The 13,611-nt window shown below is 37.6% G+C and overlaps 1 protein-coding gene across 3 annotated transcripts in view; it reads left to right on the top strand.

The window, feature by feature from the left end:
• Positions 1–13,237, top strand: part of rnf144aa (ring finger protein 144aa) — a 65,607-nt gene extending 52,370 nt beyond the window's left edge. For all 3 annotated transcript variants that reach the window (XM_022672843.2, XM_007252199.4, XM_015606607.3), the window contains 2 exons: positions 927–1,016; positions 8,214–13,237. In XM_022672843.2, the coding sequence (XP_022528564.1) occupies positions 927–1,016; positions 8,214–8,345 (222 nt within the window). In that variant the 3' untranslated portion in view covers positions 8,346–13,237. The remainder of the gene's footprint in view (positions 1–926; positions 1,017–8,213) is intronic.
• The last annotated feature ends 374 nt before the right edge of the window (positions 13,238–13,611 follow it).

Genomic DNA, 13,611 nt, shown 5'->3' on the forward strand with positions numbered 1-13,611 from the left:
GGATGGATTTTTAACAGGATATAATAGGAATTAAAGATAAATTGACAGTACATTTTTTTTGCATTAGTGCTTTGGTAAGATTGTGTTTGTAAATGTAGTCTCGAACTACAATTAGATCATATTTTATTGGTATTTTACTTTATTGCCATTTTCACAGATACAAGTAGCACAGGTTGATTGGAATTTGCTTGTGCTCACTCTCCAAGTCAAGCAATTTATAAAGTTTAAAAAAAACGAACAAACAAAAATAAACACCACAAAAATAGAACATTTAGCAAATTGTGCAACAAAACAGTGTGTCTGCATAATTTTCATAATATTTAATGTTTTATCTTAGAATCTAAGTTTTACTGTCCTGTACTATAAATCTAACAGTTATGGAGCTGTTATCCTGATGTAGCCAATGTGAATTCCACTTCCTTTTTTATGTAACTGTTTAATCCTGTCTAAAAACCTTCTGATCTTCAGACACTGTTTTGCTTTGCCCACCGTTTTTTAAGATGTCTGAAAGATGAGCTCCAAGATGAGCTCTTCACTGTCCTGGCACCAATAAACTCTTGGAACAAACTTTCTTTGTAAAATCTAGTATCTTAAAATTGGGCATTTATAAATATTAGCATCAGATATTGTGTATCTTTGCATCTAGTCAGCTTTGACGACTCCTTAAACTATATTTACATCAGCTAAGGATATTTTTTTTTGTATACACCTTCTTACATAAAGTGTTGGTACATTACCAACAGGCTGGCTCTGCTCAGATCTGGTGTCCACTGTCACTCTGTGAAGATGGTAAGAGTGCTGCTCTAAAGGCCGTCTCATGGCCGTGTGCCTGACAGTCATGTATTCTGCTACAGCTGTGTTCTTTTGTGCGGCCAACCCCCTCTCAAGATAACAAGCGCTTTTTTCTAACATTCTGTGTTTGACAGGACGACTTTCTCCTCATCCATTACGACAAAGGACCCTGCCGCAACAAGCTGGGCCACTCCAGAGCGTCTGTAATCTGGCACAGAACACAGGTAGGCATCAGCCCCCAGCATTTCCTTGCATCTACGCAGTCTGACTGTGGAGCAAGCGTGTGCGTGTGCACGTGCACATGCACATGCACTCGTGACGGATGTGAACACCTTTCATTCATCCACTGATTGTGAATCATTGGTTTACAGTTCATGCAGGAGTAAAGCTGCTCATTTAGTATGATACATAGTTTATTGTTCTGCTTACAATGACAGATGAAAATTGTTGGATTCAACATATCACTGATTCAACTGCACTGTTCAGTTTAATCAATAGATGTTAGCACTTTCATAAAAGTGACGCGGACTTAGTTTGATACATTATATTGACTGACGTATCCGCTGGCCTGCATACTGCTTGATAATGTTCAATTCAGTTCCATTCAAAATGTATATATGTAGAGCTTTTTACAACAAATATTGTCACAAAGCAGCATTACAGAGAAACAGGTCCCAGCCTGCAATGAGTAACCACCACATTGGTAGTGGCAACAGTGGCAAGGAAAGAACCAAAACTCAGTGAGAGCAACCCATCCTCCTCTGGTCGACCCGGACAGCACAAACATCAAATAATAGCAACAAATCTCATTGCAAAAAAACAGTTTAGTGTGGACTTTTGTAAAAGAGGGATCTGGCAACACAGTAGCGATAGCAGCGAGTGTGGTGGCTGAGCAGTGAGAGCAGCTCTCAGAAAAGAGGAAAATTCGGGCATTTGCATAGAAGATGCTTCTGCTACTTTTAAGTTGTATGTCTGGCTGCATTTTGGCTCCAGTGGAAACAATAAACAGTAACAGAGTGACCAACAAGACACAAACCATATGTAAATACTGTAAGTAAATCCTACACGTGACTGTTTCATAGGCAGTACTAATCCCTAAGCTCTGTACTGTATTTAAAAAAAAAGTTCTCTCTCTGTTTGCACTCCAAGCATAGTCTTAATATGACTGGTTATGGTTATACATAGTTAAGTTACAAGAGATTTCGGAGAAAAAAACACAAACCATAGTATTAATATGACTGGTTGTGGTTTGCACTTATTGTTTGCACTATATAAGACCTAGAAAAGTTTTATTTTTTATTCTTATTTCTATTTCTTATAATATCAATGTGTGAGAGAACACATCTCGTTCTCTGAACCCAGTATCGTGTCTCGTCTAGTCTCGTAATATTAGTGTCTCATCACACCCCTAACAAATAACAAAATAAAAACTTCTGTGCAAAGAGATGATGGGGAGCTATAGCTAAAATAGAAATAGGTTATGAGTTATAAGTGTGATTAGGTGCTGAACACAGTGCAGGGTTTCAAAGCAGGACTGCATTACAGTGGGCAGCTGAGGAGAGCCAGGCTGGCCAACATCAGGAATATCAGGAAGTATCTCCGTACATTTAAAAGAGATGAAGAGAAAACAGAAAGAAAGCAAATAGAAGAATTATTAGAATAGTGGTGTTAAAACTCTGCCAAGTGGATGTAAGGCTTGGATGGAGCTGTTTAGCCATGGAAACCCATTCCATGAAGCTAATCTGAAGGCTACATGAAGTTTGGAGGTCTGTGGCAATTGATATGGCCTACCCCTTTGCAGCGATGCTTTAATTCCCAGTCATTTCCCAGTTTAATGATTGAAATGCCTGAGCAAATACTTAGGAATATAGTGTAGTTCAGTAACTAGCAACTGTCTTCTTTTGAGAATGAAACAAATCTCCCACAACTGTCATAGATTGTGATTTTCTATGGATTTGATGGGGGCAGCACTGAGAAGAAGCAGAAGAAAAGTAACCATAACAGTAACACTTGGGGTGCCGTCAGGGACAAATGGAAAGATTTGGTGTTTGATTCTCAAATGATATAAACCGATCCTGAGAGCTGATCATACAGTATTTGTGAGGCAAGGATTGCAGTAAATCAGTAAAAGGCTTATTATAGCGGCTCTTTACTAACAGAAAGCTGCACTTCTTTTATCGACCGCTAGCAGCCTCTGTTAATTTCTTAATACTACAAGTGCTGATCTTGTCTGACCTACTTATAACTTGAAGCACCAAGTTTTATCTACTTATAGTGCAGTTTAATTCTGCAGTTAAAAAACTGCTGAGGTTTTATACAAAGACGCTGCTACTGTCATAGTTATGATGATCACTAGATCACACCTTATGGTTATATGCCAGTGCTGGCCTCGATACGTGTTTGATATCTAATTAACAAGTTAACCTGTTTATTTGTAATGTCCAGAAAAATAACCATTGTTGACATGCTGTTTAATAACAGGTTGAGTACATTTCACTATGCAGTATTGTTTGTTCTAAATATGTGAAAGCTAAATGCCTGTTATTGAAATATTTTATACAATATGCATATAATGTTTTTGTCTTGGTGTGCACTATGATGTATATCTTACAAACAAACAAACAAGCAAAATGAAACAATTAAAGACAAACAAAATTAAAGGTTTTGCCAAAGGCCTACTTGGGAATACTGAATAAGTATTTTTACAGATATTTATTAAGTTTGTACCATTTAAATACTGAAATACTGAAGTATTTGTTGAACAATTAACATTTTTAATATCTCAGCAGGCATACCAATAAAGCACAATACATTTACATCAGCAGTTCTATTTTATTTGTGCATTAATTGTGAATCTTTGGCAACCAATGGAAGTGAACTAATTAGATTTTCAACATTTTTAGCATTGCCTCACCACATAGCCTCAAATACCCTTCTCAAGTGCACTTGGACAAGCATGGAATGTTGCTAGTCCCTGCGAATGTCCCAGTAATGGGACGGAATGTCCCACAGACAATAGAGGCCCAGCTGACTGATACAATGAAGCTTGAACTTGGTACAAGTTGAGTCTGATCCTGGAGGAAGGGGTTGTCTTTGGTTTGCTCAGAGCCATCTGTTGCTCAATGGGGGAGGGCTGAGTCAGACCAGTAGCGGTGTGCATCCAGCCTACAGAAGCTCCACCACGCCCCCTCATGAATTAATAAAGCAAGGGCACTTCGGGCTAAGCCATGCAGTGCTGTGAGAGATACTGACTATGAACGTTTAAAGTTGTACTGAGGGGGGGAAAAAGAACAGTTAATCAGTTATCTACCATAGTTGGAGTGAATATTTCTGTTTACTTGGCAACAGGGAATTTCCTTTTTTTAAAAGCAGTGTTGTAATGTCATGTATTAAATGCCAAAGGTAATGGAGCAGGAATCAGTATTGTGTCCCATGACTTTTGCCATGTATCATTTAAGCAAAACATCACTACACTGACACTGTGTATGTAAGGCATCAGGATGTGATTTTTGTGGATTGAAGGATTACCTTTTTTTGTTCACATGGACAGTTCTAGCCAGATGCCGCCAGTCATGATCATTACCATCCACTGCTCTGATGTCCACTGTGAAGGGGTAATGCCTTCTCCTATAGTGTACATGTGATATTAAAGAGTGAGGAATTGAAAATTCATGCAAACGGATGCAAAATGGAATGTCCCATCCATCTGGCTTTCACAATTAGGCCCTACTCAAACTCATGTTGATAATTTGTGTCATCTTGCGCATCCGGTTTGTACATGCACGCCAAGTGCATGGTGGTAGGGATGTCCCTATTCTTGTTAGGCTGGAGAGGTAGGGTGAAGGGATAGGGCTTGTTAGCCCTTCATACAGAGATTATTCAGATGCACACCTCAAACTGATGGGTATGAGAATTATAGGTAAGATGGCGGAACAAGTGACCAAAAAAAACCCCCACAAATATAACTAGTTTCCTTGTTCGAAGTGATGATTAGCAAAATATTACTATACTTTAATGTATAGTTTTAATGTTTTATGGCTGAATTCTTCATAACAAGTGTAAAAAAGATCGCTAGTAGTTTGTCTGAGTAGCTAGCTAGCTAGTTTACTGTCCCATCCCACCTTAAATGGTGCAACAAAGGCAGGGGCTGCAGCATTTAAGGCGGATGTGGAAAAATAAAATAAAGACCAATAAAAGCTCATTTCAGCTCCCCATCACAGAGGAATTAAGGAATGGACAATAATAATTAGTTTCTGCAGCCATACAATGGTACAACTAGGTAACTGAACTTGAGCGCTCCTGATGACGCATCGGGTGTTTGAAGGGTTGTCCCAATTCTTAGGGAGAGGATTGCACCCTTACGCCTTAGCCCTGCGCCTTAGTCGTACTCTTTAGCCTTACCCTTTTTACCCTACTCCTAAACCTACTCCTTAGCCCTACGCCTTAGCCCTACGATTTGACCCTACAATTTGGCCCTACGCCTTAGCCCTACGCCTTAGCCCTACGCCTTAGCCCTACGATTTGGCCCTACGCCTAAGCCTTAGCCCTACGCCTTAGCCCTACGCCTTAGCCCTACGCCTTAGCCCTACGCCTTAGCCCTATGCCTTAGCCCTATGCCTTAGCCCTACGCCTTAGCCCTAAGACCTAGTCTGACACACACCTCCCCAGAAATGTGTCTACCCTTTGTCCAACACATATAACAGCAGCAGTGATTGGGCTGCTCAGCCCTGTGTTCCCGCCCATACATTCCCTTTTTTGCACAAGTATAAACGTGCACAGCTGGGTTGGGCACTTGTGTAGACTATGCCATAGACACATAATTCTCTCAACACAGAAGTGACTCAAATCAGAAGTATAAACCAGACTTTATACAGGTATGGGTGTTACCAAGCTGCTACCTGATGAAACACTTCATTATTAATTCATATACTGATAGACAGTCACCTTTGTCATATCAGTATATAATGTGAAGAAAGTGGTTCACTTTCTTAGCAGGATAGATGATTAAGACCCCCCAGTCCTAATGGCCAGAGATGGAGACAAGTAGGGGGAATGTGCTTTGTATACAAACCTGGAACAGAGAGTCCAAGATTCCTTCTGCTCCATTGCTGTGTTTATGAATTGAGTTTGTTGTGATAATAGTGGTATTTTGTCTTAAAAGTATATATTTTTTGTGTTTTACTATATACTATGAAGCTTTAAATGTATTTTTGATGTATGTTGATATTTGCAGTTTGTATGCAGGCAATAAATATTCTGGACCTTAGTTTTGTGGTAGATTTTTTTCATGTTTGTTTCTACTGAATTTTTAAAATAATTGTGCTTTATAAAACTGCAGCATTTATTTTGTTGCTTTAGTATTTTCCTAAAATTATTAAATAGTTTTTAGTGATTTGTCATATTGCCAAGAATATGGTTATCACAATATAACGATATAAAAATACCTTGGAATATTGTGATACTACTTTAGGGCCACCCCTAATGACCAACAGACCAACAGTTTTTTAACTCTTTTTCCAAGCCAGATCATACAAGGTGGTAACTTCAGAATGGCTCATGCACAACCCAGTGTTTCCCAGGGTGATCCAGCAAAATGGGAGCATGTACATCCTTAAAAATGAAGAGGCTACAAACTGTTCTTTGAACTGTACCATAGAAGATCTACTTTTGGTTCCATAATGAAGTATGGTTGCAACAGAACAACCTTTTTTGTGAGGCTTCTCTGTTAGAATAGATACACTAGCACACATTTATCACAAACATGGTGTTCCTTATGGAACCAAAGTGTTTCTTCTATGACACTGCTCAAAGAACTCCTTGTATCATCTTTGAGGAGTGGACTGTCCTTTTTGCAGTATCCTTTAATAACAGTGTGTTTCTCTATGAGCTGGTTTGAAATAGTTTTTTTATTTTTTTTAACCTTTGATGCCCCCATGTGCTCAAACCATGTATAACACTTTTGCTAGGCTTAATTCTATGCTCTGATGGATCATGCATGTGTAGACTGAGGTCCATGAAAGAACTTGTGATGAATGATTCCATTTATTTTACAGGTCTCCACTGTTAAAATCATAAGTTCTTTTTGGGGTCCTTTAACTTAAACAACTCAGCTGAACCTGGTAAGGAGCTCTGAGGAACCTTTAAGAAAGAAGGTTTTTAGAAGAAAATGTTTCTTGAAGCACCTTATGCTTTCCACAAAGGTTCTTTAAAGCACTTTAAGGGAAGAACCATTAAAAGTTCCTCATGGAATTTTAAATAGTATATGCTTAAAAAATGTGCTTATACAATATGTGTGCAGTATATAATGGGAAAGTTTCATGCAGTGTTTAGTATTTTTAATATCTTGGCTTAATTAACACTCTGGCAGCTAAATATAATCATTTTTTTTACAGCAATTCTCCAAAATCTAGTAGAAAATCTTCTTCTCTGGAGAGTAGAGGGGCCATTCCACTAAATGGGTGCCATTTCTGTCCCCAGAAAATTACATATATAAATGTGCATTTTTGCATTGTTGTGTGACTCCAAATCCCATCTATGCTTTAAAAATATTTTTTTCACAATAAATCCAAAATAATTAAGTTAAAATACACATTTTAGTTGTGTCCCTGGGTTTCACTCAGTCCTGTTACCGAAACACATTACCCCATCTGAAACGTTTGGAGCATTCTAAAAGTCACAGCTACAACAGGAAGTGACTTCAGTTGGTTCTTCTGAAGATAATGGGAAGACCAAAATTAAGTTCCCTTATTTGTTTTTCTGTATATTTGATCTTATTGTGACTATGACAGAGGAGGTCAATCTCAACACTCATTCCTGTTACCTAAATTAATTCTTAGATCTTATTTTGGGAAAATCACAAAAATGTGTTCAGTGGCCTCACTCTGTTAGCATAGCTGGCATTTTTTTTTTATGTTTTTGCTAATTCTCAGCTAAAAACTCATTTTTGTTACTTTTATTCCTGTAACTCGAAACATAAAAAGTAACAGGAATGAGTGCCAGTAACAGGATGAGTGCCAGTAACAAGAGTGATTTTATTGTCATAAATATCAATTATTTGAAAATGCGGTCGACCATTTCTTTAAAATAAAGACTTTCTTGAGAGAAAGTCAAGGGAATAAGTGGACTTGCTTTTAAACATGCTTTTTAAATGTTACATGAGTTTTGTAAACATTTTCGGCATAGAAACCTTTTATTTTGGAAGAGTTACAACAAGCTAATGGCACTCATTTGATGGAATGGCCCAGAAACAGTTGCTGCAACAAAAGCAGAATAAACTTTTGTAAGAAACAGTATATAAGCAGATGTCACATTACACTTGTCCATATAGTGTATGTTGGCTATTATGTCCTCTTCTAACATGTCATATTCTCTCTCTCTCTCTCTCTCTCTCTCTCTCTCTCCCTTTCTCTCACTCTCTCCAGGTTGTTGGTATCTTTGCTGGCTTTGGCCTGCTGTTGCTAGTAGCTTCTCCCTTCCTGCTGCTGGCTACACCGTTCGTCCTGTGCTGCAAATGTAAATGCAGCAAAGGGGACGATGACCCCTTACCCACCTAACCACCCACTGCACGGAGGATATGCTGCAGGGGCTACTCTGGCCAACTCCTTTCGTAGCTTTTGTTTGTTTTCTTTCTTTCTCTCCCCACTCACCCTCCAGGCTGGAGCTGTTCATTGGCGGGCCTGCGCATCTGTAGCCGCATCACGACCCATCTCATGCCATGGTCTGGCTCAGTTCTGGCTCAGGAGGGAGTGGTTTGTGGTCAGGCTTTTTGTTAAGAGGGACTGTGCCGCTATGCAGAAGGCCGGAGAGGCGGAGTCGGTGAACCACGCTCTCAGCAATGTGGGTGTGACTCTTGGAGGAGGAAGGGCCTGGTGGTTGTTTCGTTGTGGATTGTTGGACGTTTTGCCTATATCCTTGGGAGGAGGCGGTTTCTGGAATGACAGAGCTGCTTATGGAGGGCTGCTTCTTCTTCTTCTACTTCTCTTTAAAAGGACTACTGCAATTCATGTAGCTCTGTGTGCATAGTAGCACTTGGGTCACTCAACACTTTGCCCTGGTTCACACTGTCTCGTGTGCGCACACACAAGGGGCTATACTATATAATTGTGTCACTTTAAGGTCTGCAGTGTGTCAACAGGGACTTTGTTTAAATGTACAGTGTGATTTTTATCTCAACAGCTGAACTTACTATATCTTGTTTGAAGATGCGTGATGTTACTACTACTTATTTGTACAAGGTTACGAAGCTCTCCAGCTCTCTAAGGTTGCGCTTTAGTTTGTGTTGCAGATTGTGTTGGCCATTGAGGCCATTTTCAGTTCATTACCAATGTGGATTTTTTTTTTTACGTTTACTAAATTGCACACTTTGTAAATCTAACCATTAAGTTAGTATTGAGCATTAACTTTCTGATTTAAAGCATCCTCGATGTTTGCATTAACAATCCCATTTTTAAATTACATTTGATTAATCAAAGCTTTATTGCTTTCATTAAAGCTTCTTAACAAAGAGATCCAATTTACCTTAAACAAGCTGGTCTATAATGGTCAAGGTTAAAAAATCTGGGCAACTAGATGAAAACATACAGCTCTGGAACAAAATAAGAGACCACTTCAGTTTCTGAATCAGTTTGTACATTGTTATTTTATTCTAAAACTACGGACAACATTTTCCAAATTCCCCCCAAAAATATTGTCATTTAGAGCATTTATTTGCAGAAAATGAGAAATGGCTGGAATAACAAAAAAGAAAACAAGTTAATATTATTAAGTTTTAAGAGTTTAGAAATCAACATTTGGTGTAATAACCATGGTTTTTAAACACAGTTTTCATCCATCTCTGCATGTTAACCTCCACCAGTCTTGCACACTGCTTTTGGATAACTTGATGCCACTCCTGGTGCAAAAGTAATGGACTTTAAATACTTAAGAATATGCAGGCATTAGAATTATAATACATAAAATGTTCAACATATCCTAAAGGCATAAATAAATAAAACCACTCTTTTTAAACAAAATCGACATCCTGGCCACTCAATATTAATGTTAAAAGAACAGGCAATATATTGTTCAATAAATCAATAACATAATGATCGTGACAGGCTTACTGATACTTTAGCTGTTTACCAGCTCTTCACAAGCATAATATATGTTTCATTTGATTTTGGTCATGCTCGCAGACCAGCTTGTAGACCAGGGGTGAATAATATCAGTCCTGGATTGCGTGATTCCTGCTCAGATTTGTGCTTTTCCTTTCCAAGCACACCGAATTCAACTCTAATGATAATTTCACCATGTTTGGTAGATCCAGTTGAGCATAATTGGCAATAAAGTGTGTCGGAATTCAGCCCCTGTTGCCCACCCTGTTGAAGAACAACCATCAATCTCAATGATATCCACATGTCTAAGTTCATGTAAGCCTAATTCATGTAAGCATATCTGGAGGCCATGCCTATGTATATCACAACGACGTACTGTACAGTAATCCTGTATAATCTATGTCAGATGGTTGGAAACTTGCATGTCTGTTTCTCACATGTCAGCTTTTATGACTGGAAACAGGAGCCAAAAAAAAGATAAAATAAAAAAAAAACTACAGTCGCTGTAATTCTGGCAGGGATTGTCCTAAACTCTGGCTGATTTCAAGACTGTTCGGCCTGTGCTCATTTAAGTCTAGCACTATATCTATGCAAGTTTGTACAACTTGAAGATTGCAGAACATGTGGTTTGTGCTGTCCTTTTGTGCATTCACAAGTGCTGTAGGCAAAAACACGCCCTCTTTGGGGCATGAAGATGCAGTGCAGCCACAGCTACTCTGTCCAGAACTGTCAAGCTTGCCTTGGGCTTTAACTTTCTGTAACTATCTGTAACTTTCTACCCAAACTGTAACTAAAAGGACAATGATATGAGTCTGAGCTTTTTACAGAGATATTAGATGCGTATTATCCTGTCTTCATATCAGAGGCTTGCCTACAGCACTTAGACTGACCCTATTTGTTTACAACAGGTCACTTTGTGTGAATAGTATCTGGATTGTATCTTGATAAGAATTTAGCCACATGCATTTAACGTTACACTTTGTAGTCAAAAGTGTGGAATATGTGAATTTGTTAGTTGTGCAACAATTCTGAGTCTAGGAGAGAGATGGCTGCATTTACTCATATATGTTTTGTATGTGCACCTTATCTGCAGTTATCTATTTATTCAAGTAGTCATGTAAACAGCATACTCTGATAAAAAAAAAAGAATACAATACTGCAGCAAAACGAACATTACATTTAATTTGGCAGTGTTATTTCATAGTCACTGGTCCAACGTGTCATGATATACTAACAATGCATTTATATATCCAGATCCAGATATTATCTGTCTTTAGTAAATATTTAATGGAAATGAGAACAGTCTGAATTTCCCTGTTGCTACAAATAGCAAAAAAAATGTACACTATTAATAACTATTATATAAAATCAGAAAGATTTGGCAATATTTTTGAGTATAATATGATATGGCACACCCCTTACTATGAGTAGTTACTACTTTAGGATCTCGTCTTCTTTCTCAGTCTCTCTCTCTCTCTCTCTCTCTCTCTCTCTCTCTCTCTCTCTCTCTCTCTCAGTATAACAGAGTAAGTTCCCATTTGGCTCAAATAGTCCTATACATTGTCTCATAGATCATTACGAAAGTGTGAGAACCATTTATTGTTTCACATCATTTAGAACCCCCAGCATTACATTAAACCGTTCACTTTCCAGGCTCAACCCAGGAACATTGTTTTCAGTTTAATGATCTATTCCTTACGTGGTTTTGAGTGATCCATCAAAGTTGTGTCTGACTTGACTTACATGTGGCTATGCTTTATCCAGATATAATCCTGATACTTAAGATGCATTAAGTGACCAGGTGTAAACAGTGTTTTAAATGGTGCATGTGTTATTAGATGCTTTTGTGCCATCATATCACTAAATCCGAAAAAAAAAAAAAAAAAAAACAAGAAAAAATCTCAATCAGCAGTGCTGACTCTGTTACATCTTGAAAAGCGAAGGTTGTGTTGATGTAGCTGGACGATGATGTAGCTCGCTAGAGTCCTTTACAACTTTTCCTGTTACATTTATACCTAATAACAGAAAATGTGCCATACTGAGGGATTGATATGATTGGATAAGCATCTATCTGTCTCTACTAAGGTTTTTTTATGTCTATTTTTGTCATCACAATAATTGTATGGTTCTTTAGTTTGGGTATCTAATATTGTTGTGGTCAGTAATTAGTTTAATACCATTTTCTTTAGTAGCTATCTTCATTGGGACTGGTTTTGCCTTACGTTTTCAGTACCTCACTTCACTGTTTCTTCAGTTGTAGCTGTTTGTTTTTTTTTTTTTTTTTTTTTTTTTTTTTTTTTTCCCTTCATAAACTCAGGTCCTCACGGATTAGCATTTTTTGTCACTATTGATATATAATTTTTTTTTTATCTGTATCAACAGTAGATGTCATTTTGAAGTTCATCTATGGATGACAATCGTGCCAAGCAGGTTTCTAAGATGCTGATTGGGGGGTTGCATTATTTTATTTTTATTTTTTGACATGGTGAAGAAACACCTACTTCTTCTATAGGTTTGTAGTAGATTTGCCCCTCAGTTTTGTTGTATGATCTATTTTTAAAGGGCCTGTTCTGTGTACAGTACGTGTGTAAACAGTTCTTGGTTTCATTGTGAATTCATGTATTGTTGTTTTCTCCTTAAACTCTTCTTCAGGGATTAATTTGCAAGTCCACATTTGGTTTATTTAGCTCTATACTGAGGGATAGAACCTATTGACCACATTTACATGGTCAGTTCTTGTTCATTTTTTTTTATTTGCAAGAAAAAAAAGAGAGTAGCTGTGAAGCACTATTACACTGTCTCACAAAAAAAGCCAGAAGTAATGTTCCTCCTTTGTAGACGAATTACACAGGGGAAGTAGGTCATTTTTATTTGTTCTGCTGTCTGACATCTGTCTGGTTTAAGACAGCTGTATAGAGAGTGCATTTGTATAGTTTTACAGCTATGGTTAATCTTTTTAAATGCATGCCTTTTCTTGTATACTTCAGAAGGTTAATTGTGAGGGCGATGTCTGTCTGTATGTCACTCCCCAGCTTTTGCTATTCCAAATATCATTTCTGAACTGTATACTTGCTTTAAAAATGACAGAATGTATGTGCATTGCCATGTAACTTTGGTGACGTTGGCAGTGTTGTACCCTTTGCTCCTTTTGCCTTTTTTTTCTTCTTTAGATGGCCTTTAATGTGTAATTTGTTTGGTTTTTATACTGCATAGATAAAAAAAAGAAATATTTAATTGTATTTTCTGTATATTGGAGGAAACAAATCCTACCTGTACAGTTGTAATCTAATAAATTTGCATGTGTGTAAAGTCTTGCATAAATACTAAAATACACATTTTGCTTCCCCTCAGAATTAACATAGTTTTCTGTGCCACTAATACTTAGAAATGAAATATGTATAGTTTGCCATCACTGTCATGCAAAACTTTAAAATCTCTAAAGTACATAGGGAGGGATACACCAAAATGCTTTTTTTTGTGGACAGACACAGAAAATGTAAAAATGTAAATTCATAAATTGAGTACAGCCATACAGTTTTTTATAGGGCACTGAAGCTGCCTGTATATCTGGTATCAGTGCTGAAATAGATTTATTAATATGTATATTATTTTTTTATTTTTTGAAGTCTTGAAACAGGAGACCGTCAGATAGTGCCTCCTTTATTGTAAATGTTTGTATTTGCAAATTCAGGAAAATGCATCTTATTTACAATGCGGCAGAAAAAGC

This window comes from Astyanax mexicanus, chromosome 14 (assembly GCF_023375975.1).
Source record: "Astyanax mexicanus isolate ESR-SI-001 chromosome 14, AstMex3_surface, whole genome shotgun sequence".
Classification (NCBI taxonomy): Eukaryota; Metazoa; Chordata; class Actinopteri; order Characiformes; family Acestrorhamphidae; genus Astyanax; species Astyanax mexicanus.